This window comes from Leptodactylus fuscus, chromosome 7 (genome assembly GCF_031893055.1).
Source record: "Leptodactylus fuscus isolate aLepFus1 chromosome 7, aLepFus1.hap2, whole genome shotgun sequence".
Taxonomy (NCBI): domain Eukaryota; kingdom Metazoa; phylum Chordata; class Amphibia; order Anura; family Leptodactylidae; genus Leptodactylus; species Leptodactylus fuscus.
Window position 1 is genome coordinate 35,548,723 of NC_134271.1, and position 16,962 is coordinate 35,565,684.

A 16,962-nucleotide genomic window follows, 5' to 3' on the forward strand; every position below is an offset into this window, starting at 1 on the left:
AAAAAAACTGCGGCATCTTACAGTCAAAGCAAAGTGAATCTCCATACCCACTGTGCTGTAAAATACGCGCTGCGGACACAAGACGATTTCCAGAACCATTATGGTTTTGGAAATTGCAGCATCACAATTATATCTATGGAAACACTGGTGGTTTCCCTACAGGTACAATTGGAACAGAAAGTCCACAGAGGCAACCTCGATGAACTTTCTGTGCAAATCTATGTGAGAGGAACCACGATGTGTTGCCGCCGTGATTTTCCTGCAGCGCTCTTTCACTGCAGGACGCCACGTGGGACCATAGCCTTATTCAGTAATTTCATGGCCTGCACCATCCCTTTCTCTGTTGGTCTTTCTTCTCCACCTGTGATGTGCAGTAGTGCTTGTAAAGCCGGGTTCACACGGGGGGTTTTTTGGTCAGGATTTTGACGTGGAATCTATCTCAAAAACCACCTCCCATTGAACAGGAACAAACCGCTCACGGAAGCAAAATGCACTTTCTTGAGGCGGATTCTACGGCGGAATCCACCGTAGAGTCCGCGGCACAACACTCCATACCGACTAGGCCCATTCATTTGGGCCTAATCTGGAGCGGAATTCCGCGACTGTATGTTTTTTGGACTGCAGTCTGAGGCGGCCTCTGTGTCAAAATCCAGTCCAAAAAACGCCCATGTGAACCCAGCCTAATACTCCACTGACACAGCCAAATGTTGACAGTTTTCTCCCACTATGTCCCTGGCTAGTTTCCTGCTTGCTCCAGACCTGTGATGTGATGCAACACAGACCTGCATCAAATTTGGACTCAAAGCACATGTAAGCCCAATGTGTGGTCTTAAAAAAAAATCCACTAAAAAAAAAATGCTCCAAATGTAATATTTAGTTGCAATAGGGCACCTTCTGCTCATAGAGGTTTGCAAAAAGATGAGTCGTTAACATTAAGGCTCAAATGGCTGGTTTCACTGTAATAGTTTTGGACAAGCACTATATCTTTAAAAATAGTATTAGTAAGGAAACTGCTCCCTTTACAAGCAATTGAGGTAAACTTGATCCACTTTCAATTAAAGTATAAAATACTTTCTATAAGGGGGCATTCACACGGAGTAACGCCGGGCGTGTATCACAGCCATACACGCCGGCGTTTCGGCAGACTGCCAAACACTTCCCATTCACTTCAATGGGAGCGCTTGTAAACGCTGTGAATGGGAAGTGTTCGGCAGTCTGCCGTAATGCCGGTGTGTACGGCTGTGATACAAGCCCGGCGTTACTCCCATTTCTCTTACAATGAGGTATAATATTCCGCATCTATCACTGCAGTTAAAAGGAATTTTTGGTTTAAAAGTCAAAAACAAGTTAGAAACAGTTAAGGTAAATCTGATGTATAAGGCGGGTTGCAGATGCCGTTCTGCAGGCGGCCTGCTGTGATTTAAAAGCTCGGGCTGCACACAAGGACACAGGGATGTCCCCGTGTGTCGCCTGTGCATGGGCCCTGCTTCCACGGCTCCTTTCATTAAATGAATAGGATCTACGGAGGAACGGGCCACAAAATAGGACAAGAATAGGACAAGTTCTATCTGACCACCGGATTGTCGGCCCGCACATGGGACCGTGAAAATCATGGTCGTATGTATGGGCCCGTAGAAAAGAATGGGTCAGTGTGCTCTCTGTGAAATACATGGATAGCACACTGAATCACACCACGGTCATCTGCAATCAGCTTAAGCCATAGAAAAAGTTTTTTGCACAAGTTGGAATTTTTGTGCAAAAATTGGGACTTTTTAAATCTAAGTATTGCTAGTAAGAAGCTAGGGTATATTTCTGTTAAACAGACATCAGAAGATGAACTTAATTTATTATGAGGTATGAATTTTGGCAGAGCTTGGATCAGACCCTCGTTCATATCTGCATTTGGTAATCTGTTCGGGGAGTCCACATGAGGATGCCCCGAATGGACTACTAAACGCATTTTCAAGCAATGTGCAGTGAAAGCACACAGATCCCCAAAGACTATAATGGGGTTTGTGCGCTTTCTGCGAGATCTCTGCACGGAACATGCAGACAGGAAAGTAGATTGTGAAGCACTTTCCTGTCCGCATGTTTCCTGAGATCTATTGGCAAGTACATGGACCCCATTATAGTCTATGGGGATCCGTGTGCTTTCACTGCACACTGCTTGCAAATGCGTTCGAGTGGGTCCCCATGTGGACTCCCCTGAATGGAATACCAACGCAGATGTGAACGAGGGGTTAGACTTTTTGGTATCCTATTTCTGCTATTCAGAATTGTAGAAAAGCTGGGCAACAATCCCTGCAGTAGCTTTAAAGACAACCTTATTGGATGTCAGACAATAAAAAAAAAAATATAAGTAAGAATACAGATGAAAATGAGGTATTATAAACCCAAATCTATTCTAATAATATCAAAGTCTATGGAGTTCTACTGTACAGTATCCTTGGATGTCCCTAATTTCATATGGTGGTACGTACTGTATATCTGTATTACTGAGCCTGTAGTATACAGCTGCAGGTATTCCTTGTGCCTATACAATGTCTGACCTTTTAGATGCTAGCAAAAATAAATAAAATTGCATTGTTTTTATCGTGCAATCATTTATCATCCAGAGAAGATGGACTATTTTCTTGTGTCCATTTGTTTAACTTTTGGAAGCCAAATATCCTGTGTGGGTGGTTTTCAGAGCTGTTCTGAGTCACGGAGAACGGTGGACTTGTCATCACATGAAAACACATTCACGTTTCTGAAATGTCAATTACGGATTTCTCTAGTTGTCTAGAAATAAAGGCTAGGACATACTACAAAAGCAGCAACTGAGTAAATGAAAGCCTCCAAAATGTATCCTGATTCTAACCCATATAGCATGCCAGCGGTATTACCCAGCAACAGCACTGAAACAGAACAAATATTCATAATACACAGACAACATTTCTTGTAGATCTCTCAGATATAAATATGTCAGATGGGAATTTCATATCCATGTTGGATTAGTAATGAATGATAAGATGATATAAGAGTTTTACCAGCAGTTCTATGTAAAACCACATATAACATGGCTGTGCTGTGTTCATGCAGAATACGGCGCAACTACTGAGCTGTGATGGAATTCCCTATCCATGGTGTGAATCGATATTAATATATATTTGTCTCCTATTCCAGCCAAGATACAATGTTTGTAACAAAAATAAATTTCAACTTATCTTATTTTTGCTTTTCACACTATCAATGCTGTCTTTGTGTATGATATTTGCCAGATTCAGCAGGACAATTTGTTACCAATATTCTCACATCTCATTCATTACAGATGGAGGAGGCAGATGACTGGCTGAGGTATGGAAATCCATGGGAAAAAGCTCGACCAGAGTACATGATTCCTGTACACTTCTATGGTAAAGTCCATCACACTCCGCAAGGTGCAGAGTGGGTAGATACCCAGGTGAGCAGAATATCATCAAAATGCTTTAAATCATGCTAATATAATTTGGGGTTCATTGAGCAGTCAGGCACAGACTAGTGAACACATTTATGTATACAGAGGGAAAATCTTATCTATTTTTTTAAACAAAGAAAATCAAGACAAAGGCTTGAGATTAAAGACCATACATCGGTAATATCACTTTTACATTCTCCATTACATTCTCCAATGGGGTTTCCAAGGTTAACAAAAACATCCTAAAGCAGGACTGCTTTAAAATAAGAAAAAAAATTACCCCCTTTAATCCCCCTACTGATTCAGTGCAGCCACTCCCGTAACCCAGGTACAGTCTCACTGACTTGTCCTGCAGCGATGACCTACTGCACATGTGCACGTGACTACTGCAGCCATTCATTGGACTCAGTAGTGATACCTGCACTTAGGGTATGAGACTGCTGAGGCTGAAGCTGCCTGGTATCCATATGTGGGACATCATCACTATGGGGCAAGTCTATAAGACAGGTGGAGCAATGCCCTTTGGCAGAAGAGAATTAAAAAGGAAAGTACAGTTGTCAGTTTTTAGGATAATATTTTTAAAGACGACCCTTCACCACCTCCACTAATTCTAGTGCTTAGCACCTGTTAATAAGCGCTGCTACACTGATTCCAGCACAGTTGGAATTTTCTCTCTAGCCCCCACCATTCCTGAACAACGAGATCTGGATGAGGTTGGATTCACATTTGCATTGGAGTCTTGGTAGGAAACTCCGCTGCAGATTACTAGCTCAGAATTGCACCCCTTGTCTGGTCCTGCCTGACACCACCCTCGTGACAGTAGAAACCCTAAAGAGCACATAAGACACCAAAGATAACAGTTTTGATTGCTTGAAAATGGTGAAAATTTCCAACTGTGCCAGAATCAATAGAGCAGCAGCTATTAATTGATGTAAAGAGTTGGACTTGTTGAAGGTGCTGAAAGGTCCTCTTTAAATCCAGGAAAGCAATGATTTGAACATTGTTCTGCCCTATCTTGAACCAATAGTCAACGTTCCCTCACAGGAATTTTGGGGGGTGATTAAACTGTGTGTGTGGGCACTAAAGGGCATTATCCTGTATGAAACATTAGTGAGGAAAGTTATCCACTATAGGATTCTACTAAACAATAGGAAAGGACATCAATATGTGATCTGACAGCCCATTGAAGTCCAAAAAAAGGGCGTGCAACCCTGTGTGCTCCCCCACAGAACTTGTTAAAAATTTGTATTCCAAACCTGCTTTAGGTATTGATTTGTATTCTCTTTTTTGTGCACTAAACAATATTACTGCTACTTTTTTTTTGTATTTCTGTCTATTAAATGCTTTCACCCTTGTTTTTTACAGATTGTTCTTGCTCTTCCATATGACACCCCTGTTCCAGGATATAAAAATAACACATGCAACACCATGAGGCTGTGGTCAGCAAAAGCTCCCAATGAATTCAACTTGAAGGACTGTGAGTATTTCATGAAGTTTTGCATAAGGGATATAAAATCAGGACGTGCCTGGGAACTTGCGCCCTTTAACCTGGAGTTAAAGAGGACCTTTCATGTCCTCATCAGTATGTGGTATTATATACTGCTTGAAAGCCAACAGTGGACTGATTTCAGAGCACTGTCAGCTTTCCTGGTATGTGCCATGATGCTGGAGATATGGGTGCTGTTAACTTCAGGAACCAATATCTCCCCACTGGCAGAAGGGTGTGCCTTACAGCGTTCCTTACCGGCCAACAATGACGTTGAACTGTGAGGATCGCCTCCTCTGACAGTACAAGGTTATATTAGAGTACAATCGGGGGGCGTTCCTCATAGTCTAGCGATGACGCCTTCTGACAGTGGTAGATATTGGTGCTCAAATTAACAGCACTGATATCTCCAGCACAGGGGCACATACTGGGAAAGTCAACAGTGCACTGAAATCTAGTGGTATATAATACTCTACTTTGATAAGGACATGAAAGGTCCTCTTAAAATAACAAAGATGGCAATAGAAAAAGCCTCAGTGATTACAATTGTAGACTATTATATGAGACTGCAAACACTTGGATTTTATTTCCTTGTTCATTTGTCTTTACCGTCAGTGCCAATATGTAAAAGCTAAGCAGGGAAGTATCTGGACTGGTGGATCACTTTTTAAAGGGATTCTACCATTAAAAACCTTTTTACTGTGGATAAGATGTCGGAATAGCCTTTAGAATGGCTATTCGTCTCTTACCTTTAGATGTGATCTCGGCCGCGCTGTTCCTTAGAAATACCGGTTTTTACCAGTATGTAAATTAGTTCTCTCGAAGCGATGGGGGCGGGCCCCAGCGCTGAAAATTCGATAAGGGCATCCCCACTGCTGCTCGAGAACAGGATCCTGCGTCGCCTCCATTTTCTGCTGGATCCTCCCCTTCTTTCCTCATCTTTCTTTGGAGGTGTCACCTCTGATGCCTACGCAGTTGGCTCTGCCAGTGAGACACTAGTAGAGCCGACTGCGCATGCCGGCCAGCGGCCATAGTTCCAAGGCCGCAATTGCATGCATGCACAGTCGGCTCTACTAGTGTCTCACTGGCAGAGCCAACTGCGCAGGCGTCGGAGGTGACGCTGCCGAAGAAAGACGAGGAAAGATGGGGAGGATCCAGCAGAAGATGGAGGTGTCGCAGGATCCTGTTCTCGAGCAGCAGTGGGGACGCCCTCATCGCATTTTCAGTGCTGGGGCCCGCCCCCATCGCTTCGAGAGAACTAATTTACATACCAGTAAAAAACGGTATTTCTAAGGAACGGCGTGGCAGAGATCACATCTAAAGGTAAGAGACGAATAGCCTTTCCAAAGGCTATTCCGATGTCTTATCCACAGAAAAAAGGGTTTTAATGGTAGAATCCCTTTAATTTCTGAAACATTTTGACAGATGGAGTTGGTATTTGTAGTTTCAAGAGCATTTCTTCTAAACTGTGCCTTGGTTATTTCTTTCAGTGGTTTATGTCAGTTATTTACAAGCTCTTTACTTACAACATGTTCTCTACCACTGACTCTGACTTTGAATATTTCCATCCTGAACATGACAAAATTGCTTAAGCAAAAATTCATATCTAAAATTTTTTCCCTTCTTTACTTCTCAGTTAATGTGGGTGGCTACATCCAGGCTGTATTAGATCGTAACCTTGCTGAGAACATCTCACGTGTCCTCTATCCAAACGATAATGTGAGTAGCGATTATCCACAAATTGGCATACAATATTTTATATTTAACATGAAGTTGCAAACACATTCTGTGTTGAAATACATTGCAGTTACCATATTTTCTCATGGGCATTAACTGGAAGAAACAATCTCTTCCAGTACGGTCATTACTGCATATATCAGCTAAGCTCCCTAGAGCGTGACATGCATCACACATTGATTCTATCTGCTTAAAGGCAGAGTCCAAAATTGCTTTGTTCATAGTAAAGTACTAGAAGTCATTACGGTATAGTGACCACTGTTACCTCAATTGAGAATTGCCAATGATAATGTAAGTATCCCTGATGACAAAACAAATGTTTACAGCTCATGGAAATTCATTTCAACGCTTAAAAATCCTTTTACGTAGATGAACATCTGAACAAATAAATATTGCAATATAATCACTTCCAGTTAGAGGCCAAAGCCTGAATCTGCAAGTGACGCTATTATATCTTAATCACCAAATTCAGCAATATTCACAAATTCCTACATGGCTTGAAAACTGTCAGGACATCAAAGAATTTGGAAAAAATTAATAGGAAAAAAAGTTAGAGTTATCCTGCGAATACTTTTAATACCGGAAGTCCTGAAATAATTAAAGGGACTCTGTCAGCAAAATCATGCTGATAGAGCCCCACATACACTCACCGGCCACTTTATTAGGTACACCTGTCCAACTGCTCGTTAACACTTAATTTCTAATCAGCCAATCACATGGCGGCAACTCAGTGCATTTAGGCATGTAGACATGGTCAAGACAATCTCCTGCAGTTCAAACCGAGCATCAGTATGGGGAAGAAAGGTGATTTGAGTGCCTTTGAACGTGGCATGGTTGTTGGTGCCAGAAGGGCTGGTCTGAGTATTTCAGAAACTGCTGATCTACTGGGATTTTCACGCACAACCATCTCTAGGGTTTACAGAGAATGGTCCGAAAAAGAAAAAACATCCAGTGAGCGGCAGTTCTGTGGGCGGAAATGCGTTGTTGATGCCAGAGGTCAGAGGAGAATGGCCAGACTGGTTCGAGCTGATAGAAAGACAACAGTGACTCAAATAGCCACCCGTTACAACCAAGGTAGCCAGAAGAGCATCTCTGAACGCACAGTACGTCGAACTTTGAGGCAGATGGGCTACAGCAGCAGAAGACCACACCGGGTGCCACTCCTTTCAGCTAAGAACAGGAAACTGAGGCTACAATTTGCACAAGCTCATCGAAATTGGACAATTGAAGATTGGAAAAACGTTGCCTGGTCTGATGAGTCTCGATTTCTGCTGTGACATTTGGATGGTAGGGTCAGAATTTGGCGTCAACAACATGAAAGCATGGATCCATCCTGCCTTGTATCAACGGTTCAGGCTGGTGGTGGTGGTGTCATGGTGTGGGGAATATTTTCTTGGCACTCTTTGGGCCCCTTGGTACCAATTGAGCATCGTTGCAATGCCAAAGCCTACCTGAGTATTGTTGCTGACCATGTCCATCCCTTTATGACCACAATGTACCCAACATCTGATGGCTACTTTCAGCAGGATAATGCGCCATGTCATAAAGCTGGACTCATCTCAGACTGGTTTCTTGAACATGACAATGAGTTCACTGTACTCCAATGGCCTCCACAGTCACCAGATCTCAATCCAATAGAGCATCTTTGGGATGTGGTGGAACGGGAGATTCGCATCATGGATGTGCAGCCGACAAATCTGCGGTAACTGTGTGATGCCATCATGTCAATATGGACCAAAATCTCTGAGGAATGCTTCCAGCACCTTGTTGAATCTATGCCACGAAGAATTGAGGCAGTTCTGAAGGCAAAAGGGGGTCCAACCTGTTACTAGCATGGTGTACCTAATAAAGTGGCCGGTGAGTGTATGCGTGAATAGCCTTTAAAAAGGCTATTCAGGCACCGCTAAAGTTATATTACCCCCCAGTTTTAAAATAATACCCTAAAAAAGAATGTGATCAACTTACCCATCGTGCACGGTGGGCGAGCATTCAGGGTCCGCCGTCTTCTTCATCCACGCCTCCTCTTCCTGCGATGTCCTCGGGTCCCGTCTTCCTCCGGCGCTCGCAAACTGACATTGCTTAAAAAAAAATGGCCTGGGCACATGCGCAGTAGCATGCTGCTTCTACTACGGCTACTGCACATGCGCCCACGCCATTTTTTTTTTTTAGCAATGTCAGTTCGCGAGCGCCGGAGGAAGACGGGACCCAAGGACATCGCAGGAAGATGAGACGTGGATGAAGAAGATGGCGCACCCTGAATGCCCGCCCACCGTGCACGATGGGTAAGTTGATCACATTCCTTTTTAGGATATTATTTTAAAACTGGGGGGTAGTTTAATATAACTTTAGTGGTGCCTGAATAGCCTTTGTGTGGGTCTCTATCAGCATGATTTTGCTGATAGAGCCCCTTTAAATGACAGACTTTAGACATATAGAATCACCTTATACATATTAGTAGGCAAAGCTCAGTGTTTATTGGGGCAGATTTATTAAGGCTGGGTTCACACAGGGTTTTTTTGAAGAAGAATCCGCGTCAGAATCCGGCTCAAAAAACGCCTCCTATTGACTTCAACAGGACCCGTTCACTTCTTTTTTCCGCCAGCGATTTTGAGCCCTTTCTTGCCGCGAACACTCCCTCCCGACTAGGCCTATTCATTTGGGCCTAATATGGAGCTAGCTGTTTTTTTTGGACCGAATTCTGAGGCGGTCTCCGCATCAAAATCCGTTCCAAAAAACCCAGTGTGAACCCGGCCTAAGTCTGGCCTTTCATATGCCAGTCTTATTTAAGGCCTCAGCAGGTGCAAGGCAGCCCTGATTTATGAAGAGGCTCCGGAATGGAGATCCACACCAGTATAACTTACACATGAAAACTGGCATGAGCTATAATAAATATGTCTGGCCGCAGTGTCATGTTTTCCAGCCCCTTCTATCCATTTTCACAAAAAGTGGCAAGAAAGATGCAGATGTGTTAAAAAATTCCCTTCAATCTCTTTACATGTATGATCGAGACTGGATTGACATTCAGTTTGCATATTTGCTTATGCAGTGATTTTGTTTTATTCTGAATTGAATATTTTTCTCACTACAAGAACAATTGAAATCTCTTTTTTTTTTTTTTTGTAGTTCTTTGAAGGTAAAGAATTACGTCTGAAGCAGGAGTATTTTGTTGTGGCTGCCACTCTACAAGATATTGTTAGACGCTTCAAATCCTCTAAGTTTGGGACCCGTGATGCAGTCCGCACAACCTTTGAGGCATTTCCAGATAAGGTAACCTTTTCTACTGCTGCATTTATTTTCTCAGTAACCTTCGACTTTTTCCACTGATCTTATATTATGACATTTTTTTAGGTGGCCATACAACTCAATGACACTCACCCGTCTCTGGCGATCCCTGAACTTATGAGGATATTTGTGGATATTGAAAAACTGGATTGGGATAAGGTAATAGAACGTGGTGTCTGAATACATGTCGTTTAACGTATACAACCAACTCTTTATCGTATTAATCACATATTTATGGACACAAAGACAAATAATACACTGCATGCAGAATGATTAGGCAAGTTGTATTTGAGAGGATTCTTTTTATTATCGTTCCACAACTATGTTCTCAATCAAGCCAAAAGACTCAGAAATATCAAAGCTTAATATTTTTGGAAGTTGGAGTGTTTTTTTTTTTTTTTTAGATTTGGCTATCTTAGGATGACATCTGTGCAGGTAACTATTACTGTGCAGAATTATTAGGCAACTAAATAAAAACCAAATATATACCCATCTCACTTATTTATTTTCACCAGGTAAACCAATATAACAACACAAAATTTAGAAATAAACATTTCTGACATTCAAAAACAAAACAAAAAAAAAATCAGTGACCAATATAGCCAACTTTCTTTACGATGACACTCAAAAGCCATATCCAGAATCCATAGATTCTGTCAGTTGCTTGATCTGTCTATGATCTACATTGCGTGCAGCAGCCACCACAGCCTCTCAGACTTTGTTCCGAGAGGTGGACTGTTTTCCCTCCCTGTAGATCTCACATTTTATGAGGGACCACAGGTTCTCTATGGGATTCAGATCAGGTGAACAAGGGGGCCATGTCATTATTTTTTCTTCTTTTAGACCTCAGACCTCCATGTGATTGAGCATTGTCCTGCATGAAAATCATGTTTTTCTTGAACGATAATGACTTCTTCCTGTACCACTGCTTGAAGAAGGTGTCTTCCAGAAACTGGCAGTAGGTCTGGGAGTTGAGCTTCACTCCATCCTCAACCCGAAAAGGTCCCACAAGTTAATCTTTGATGATAGCCCATACCAGTACCCTACCCCCACCTTGATGGCGTCTGAGTCGGAGTGGAGCTCTCTGTCCTTTACTGATCCAGCCCTGGGACCATCAAGAGTCACTCTCATTTCATCAGTCCATAAAACCTTAGAAAAATCAGTCTTAAGATATTTCTTGGCCTAGTCTTGACATTTTATCTTGTTTCTTGTTCAAAGGTGGTTGTTTTTCAGCCTTCCTTACCTTGGCCACGTCCCTAAGTATCGCACACCTTGTGCTTTTTGATACTCCAGTAACGTTGCAGCTCTGAAATATGGCAAAACTGGTGGCAAATGACATCTTGGCAGCGTCACGCTTGATTTTCCTCAATTCATGGGCAGTTATGTTATGCCTTATTTTTTTTTTATCAACACGCTTCTTGCGACCCTGTTAGTTATTTGCCATGAAACGCTTGATTGTTCAGTGATCACACTTCAAAAGTTTTGCAATTTAAAGACTGCTGCATCCCTCTGCAAGACATCGCACAATTTTTGACTTTTCAGTGTATGTCAAATCTCTCTTCTGACCCATTTATCCAAAGGAAAGGAAGTTGCCTAATAATTATGCACACCTTATATAGGGTGTTGATGTCATTAGACCACACCCCTCCTCATTACAAAGATGCAAATCACCTGATTTACATAATTGGTAGTTTGCTTTCAAGCCTATACAACTTGGAGTAGGACAACATGTATAAAAAGGATGATGTGATCAAAATACTCATTTGCCTAATAATTCTGCACACAGTGTATAACAGAGGTACAAAGATATTATTGTATGGGGAAGTGCCTTGACAAATAGCTTTTAGAATAATAATTCATTACATACCGCTGCCGCTAGCTTGTCATATGTTTGCGTGCAGTTCATTTTTATGCATACTTTTAGTTTGAGTTCCTCTTGTGTAAAACTGAAATAGTTTAATCTGTTTACAGATTTGCAAAACAATGAGAAGTATCTTTTGGCAGTCCTTGCACTTGGAAAGCAAATCTGTGTAGATTTGGGCTATAGTTTGTAATATTTTTGGTATAAATAGTAGGAAATTCAGTGGGTTTGGAGGCCATATCTCCTATTGCTAATCCCTACACATGTACAAAAAAACGAAAAAACAAAACAAAAAAAAGACGCACAGCAGGCAACCTGTGAAAAGTCACAATTATTTGAACAAAGCTTCTGCAAAAAACCCATAAATTCACAAGGAAGCTAGCAGCTTGCTCCAGGTGCCAGCGATCCCGGGGAAAATGGATGCGCACATGCTCTGCAGATAAAATGGCGCCTCAGTCAGCTTTGACCAAGGCACCAGAGGGGTTAATGCCTGCGATCAGTGTGGGCACCAATCATGGGCATTGCTGCCGGGTGGGTGCTTTCTGTATAAAACATGTCCGCCATTTTTAAACATTTGGCATCCGCCGTACTAGCATGGCGAATGTCGTGAAAGGGTTAAACAGTTCAATACTTATAACTGGATTCAAATCTTCATATATACTGTTATTTTCTCTTTTGTTGTCCAGTCTCAGTTCGTCCATGTTTTTTGCTATACTGTTTTAACTGTAGTAGGCTTATTTGCCATAAGCATAATGGCGTAGATTTATTAAAGCTGGTGTAATACATATACCGGAGTGTCATACGCATAAATCAGTCAGACATCTCTGCTCCACTATGGAAATTTACGCCAATTAGGAAATGGTGTAGATTTTCATTAGAACTCATGCTAGAAAACTGCCGTGAATATAATGAATATGTTGGGCCAAAGCGCCCCTGTCCCTTTCACAATGTGGCGCACGCTTGGCACAAAAAAGAGCCACCACAGTATCATTTCTCTATACTCTCTGGCATAGAGGGATTGAAGAGTTCCCCTTATGTGTTTACATTGAATCAATCCAAAGCCAGTAGTGTTGGTGGGAATAATAATGACAAGATAGACAACAGCGTGCACGTGTGCACAATCTCAATATTTATTTTCTAGCAACATGAAATGGGTATAACTGTAGGACATGCAACACATGTTAGGTGCCCGAATCAGGTCTGCAAAATGGTTGTTACTATGGTTACTATCCCTTTAAGAACAGACAGCTCTATGGATAACTAGCCAGGAATGTGAAAATGCAACCTAATATAGAATATTGATTCATCGGACTGCTTATGAGGTAGAACTGAATGACAATGCTAGGTGAAAATATATTGAATGAAGCCACCTGAATTCTTTTATTTGATGGGTGAACGGTGAGGGGTTTGTGCCTTTTAATAAAAGTTCATAACCCTGCGTGCTTTATAACCGCCGTAACGACGGAAAATCGCCTTTTATTTAGCCATACGTTTTCTTCCCCTTTGTCTTTTATTTGGGGATCGTCTTTTGTCATCATTAGCTACCTGCTGTCTTTTCCATCTCAGTAGATCTTTCTTCCACAGCATGTTCTCCATAACTCCTCTACTTACATTAATCAAATCAACTACATGAAGTAATAAGCAGAGACATTCATAACTGAAATTTCTTGTGACAGTTCATATGGGATCTAAGAATCTGAAGACGAGCAGCAATTCACACAAGTAATCAGCAGCATTTAATATCCTTCACTCCGTTCCTTTAAGCAGATGGTTGTAAATGATCCCTTTCTAAGTAATCACCACATTTAGTAACAGTGTGTAGCCTACAAGTGAAGACACCCAGGAAAAGAAACACTATAGCCCATCCACGGCGGCCATTACTACTATTAATTAGTTGGTTTATTGAGAAATAATAATCATTTTTTCTGCTGCGTCAGTGAAAATACATTTTGGCCCAGAGATCTTGTCTCGGCACTGTTAATGGCCTTCGTTTTTTGTGACGTTGATGTATCGGTACGGTGAGATAATCACAAAAGTCTGCGTTACATTATTTCATTTTTATAGGGAGTCTGTCAGGTCCAAAATACCTCCCAAACCAATAATAGTACCATGTAGGGACCTTTAATAGGAGTGCAAAATACCTTTGTGACCACAACTAATGAAGCCGTGCAGAGATAATTATTCTTTTATGGATATGCAAATCGGTCTCAAGTGCATCGGGGGCAGGGCATGATTTACTTGATGTACATATAAACAGGTAGTGGCTGAGGATGTCATTCGCTGCTGAAGGGGTGACATTAGGAAGCAATTTTAGAGGACATTCAGAGATCTTGTGGCTATCTGTAAGCAAATATGGAAAATCGGGCCTGCCTGCAATGGAGATTGATTTACATATTCATTGCTTGACTTGATTTACATATTCATATGAAGGTGAATATCTCTGCACTGCTTCCTCTACATAAACTATTTTTGATTTGGGAGAGAGTTTAATGCTGACAGACTCCCTTTAACATATCAATGTGGATTGTTCTCAGAACCCATATGATGTGGGCAACAAGTAAGGCCAGGGCCCCACTGGCCAGAAATGCCGCGGTAAAAATTGCGGCGTTTTGCAGTACTTGAAAAAGTACTGTACTTCATGCGAATCCCATGGCCGCTTTGCGGAAAAATCGCAGCGCGGACACGATCACGGTTTTGAAAACCGCAGTATGTCAATTATATCTACGGAAACGCCAGCAGCTTTCCTTTAGATATACAGGTAGTCCTCAACTTACGACATTGATCCGTTCTTACGTGGCGTCGTAAACCGAATTTTGATGTAAGTCGGAAACATACCATACAACGCCGCGTAGGAACGGATCAACGTGATTTAGTGTGCAGCGGCTCAGAACTATATACTGTACAGTACAGCCACTGCACACTAAATCACGTACTGTACAGGGAGAGCTGGCAGCTTGCATTTATGCAGGAGCTTACTTTTTCTCATAGGAATGCATTGGCCAGTGTACAGCATTCGGCCAATCAATGCTGGCCAGAAGGCGGAGATAATATCGGACCACAATGGAGACTGCTGTGGTCCGATCTTAGACTCCGCCTCCTCACAGACGAGCCCCCGGCAGAACCAGCGTTGATTGGCCGAATGCTGTACACTGGCCAATCAACGCTGGCCAATTCATTCCTACCGTGTTTCCCTGAAAATAATACAGCGTCTTATATTACATTTTGGTCTTAAAGATATGCTATGTCTTATTTTCAGGGGATGTCTTATTTTATCTTTGTGCTGCTGCCACCACCGCGCTACGCTGAGATGTGCTTGCTGCGCAAAGACTGTATGAAGAAAAACATCCCAGCTGGCTGAGCACTGTGTGCGGTGCTCCGTGTGCACAGGTATGCCGGCTGCTGCCACTGCTGTGATACCATACGTTGAATCCACTGTTCCTGCTGCTGTGGGATGAGCTGGGGGCCGCATACAATGCTTAGTGTATGCACAGGCATCTCCCATCTACAACAGCAGGAACAGTAGATTCAACGTATTGCAGCGGCGTCAGCAGCCAGCATACCTGTGCACACAGAAAATCGTGCACAGTGTTCACCCGGCTGCAGTGTTTTTTTTTTCATACAATCTTTGTGCAGAAAGATTATTATTATTGGGGATGTATTACTTTCAGGGGGTGCCTTATATTAGGTAATTCAACAAAACCTCTGCTATGTCTTACTTTCGGGGGATGACTTATTTTCGGGGAAACAGGGTATGAGTAAAAGTAAGCTCCCTTGTAACAGCAAGCTGCCAGCTCTCTTCCGACTAGCAAGGATGAGCCTGCTGCAGAACCAGCGTTGATTTGCCGCAGGCTCGTCCTTGCTAGTCGGGAGTGCTGACAGCTTCCTGTTACGAGGGAGCTTTACTTTTTAGCTCATCTCTAGTTGTAACCACGAAACGTCGTAACCCGAGGACTACCTGTAATTTAACAAAAAGTCCGCGGAGGAAAAGTCTGTGAACTTTCTGTTAAAATCGCTGTAGGAAGAACCGCAATGCGTTCATGCTACGGTTCTTCCCGCAGCGCTTTAGAGCTGCATTTCCGCCCAGTGGGGCCTTAGCCTAAAGGTTGGTAAATCCACTACTCACCCCACATTCTATCAGTACTCTTATATATAGAGCTTACATAATACCACTGAAGTCTGGTTCTAGTGAATATCCAGAGAAACTGCCAAAACTGCTAAAGCGCACAGTTTTACCTACAGTATAGCAATCTCCTCCCCTACCCAAGACTTGGTTAAGGTTGAGCGGATCCTGAGAATTAAAGGGTATTTGAGTTTTCATGAAAAAATTTAAAATGTGCAGGGTCTTGCTGGGCAGTCTGTTCTATGACTGTATAAGCCTACATACATGGTGTCCTATCAATTTCTCAGCTTCTAATTTCTCATTAAATGCACATTTTACTTTGAGGCTCTGGGCTTGTACAATAAGGAGCAGTCTTCCCCCTCCCCTTTCCATTATAACTAGTTTGGTTTGTTTGGAAACAGTTTTGTCAGGAGTAACTGTACAAAAGCAAACAGTTTGGAAAAGCCTAAATGAGCATAATATACGACGAGATCCAGGAACACTGAATTGCATAAATAGAGCAGATATATGCAGATACCCACTACATTATACTGTGGCATCTACAATGCAAGTATGACACCTTCCACCTTGCAAACATGTGTGAGGCTGTGGGTAGAATCAGCCTCTCCTATCTGCATTCACTTGTGAAGAAAGTAACCCCCACCCTCCTAACCTCATTGTCTTTATGTCTAACTGCTAAGGACATACTTCTCTAGTGACAAAGGGTCAATGGTATCAAAAAGGGAGACACCTAGTGGCAAGAACTTTAGAGTGGCTTTTTGGGCAAAAACAAACCACATTTTTAAATAAGTTATCTGGGAAGTTAGTGACCATATAAAGAAGTATTACTTGTGATGCAGACAGTCATATCTATATAATGGATAGAATGTAATAGAGTTATGGCGGGGGTGCAGATCTTGGAAGAGAGAGCACGTAGCAAAGCATTGTGGGAAATAATCACTGATCTCGATCCCACCTAAAAAGATTGTGTTCAGAATTCCGATCGCGATCATGAAATTTTCTCGATTGCCGATCGGAATCCAATATTTTCCGAACACGAT

At 42.2% G+C, this 16,962-nt stretch overlaps 1 protein-coding gene across 1 annotated transcript in view; it reads left to right on the plus strand.

The window, feature by feature from the left end:
• Nucleotides 1–16,962, plus strand: part of PYGM (glycogen phosphorylase, muscle associated) — a 62,229-nt gene that overhangs the window by 22,574 nt on the left and 22,693 nt on the right. The window contains exons 5-9 of the mRNA XM_075281785.1: nt 3,311–3,442; nt 4,802–4,913; nt 6,559–6,641; nt 9,783–9,926; nt 10,008–10,100. Coding sequence (XP_075137886.1) covers nt 3,311–3,442; nt 4,802–4,913; nt 6,559–6,641; nt 9,783–9,926; nt 10,008–10,100 — 564 coding nt within the window. The remainder of the gene's footprint in view (nt 1–3,310; nt 3,443–4,801; nt 4,914–6,558; nt 6,642–9,782; nt 9,927–10,007; nt 10,101–16,962) is intronic.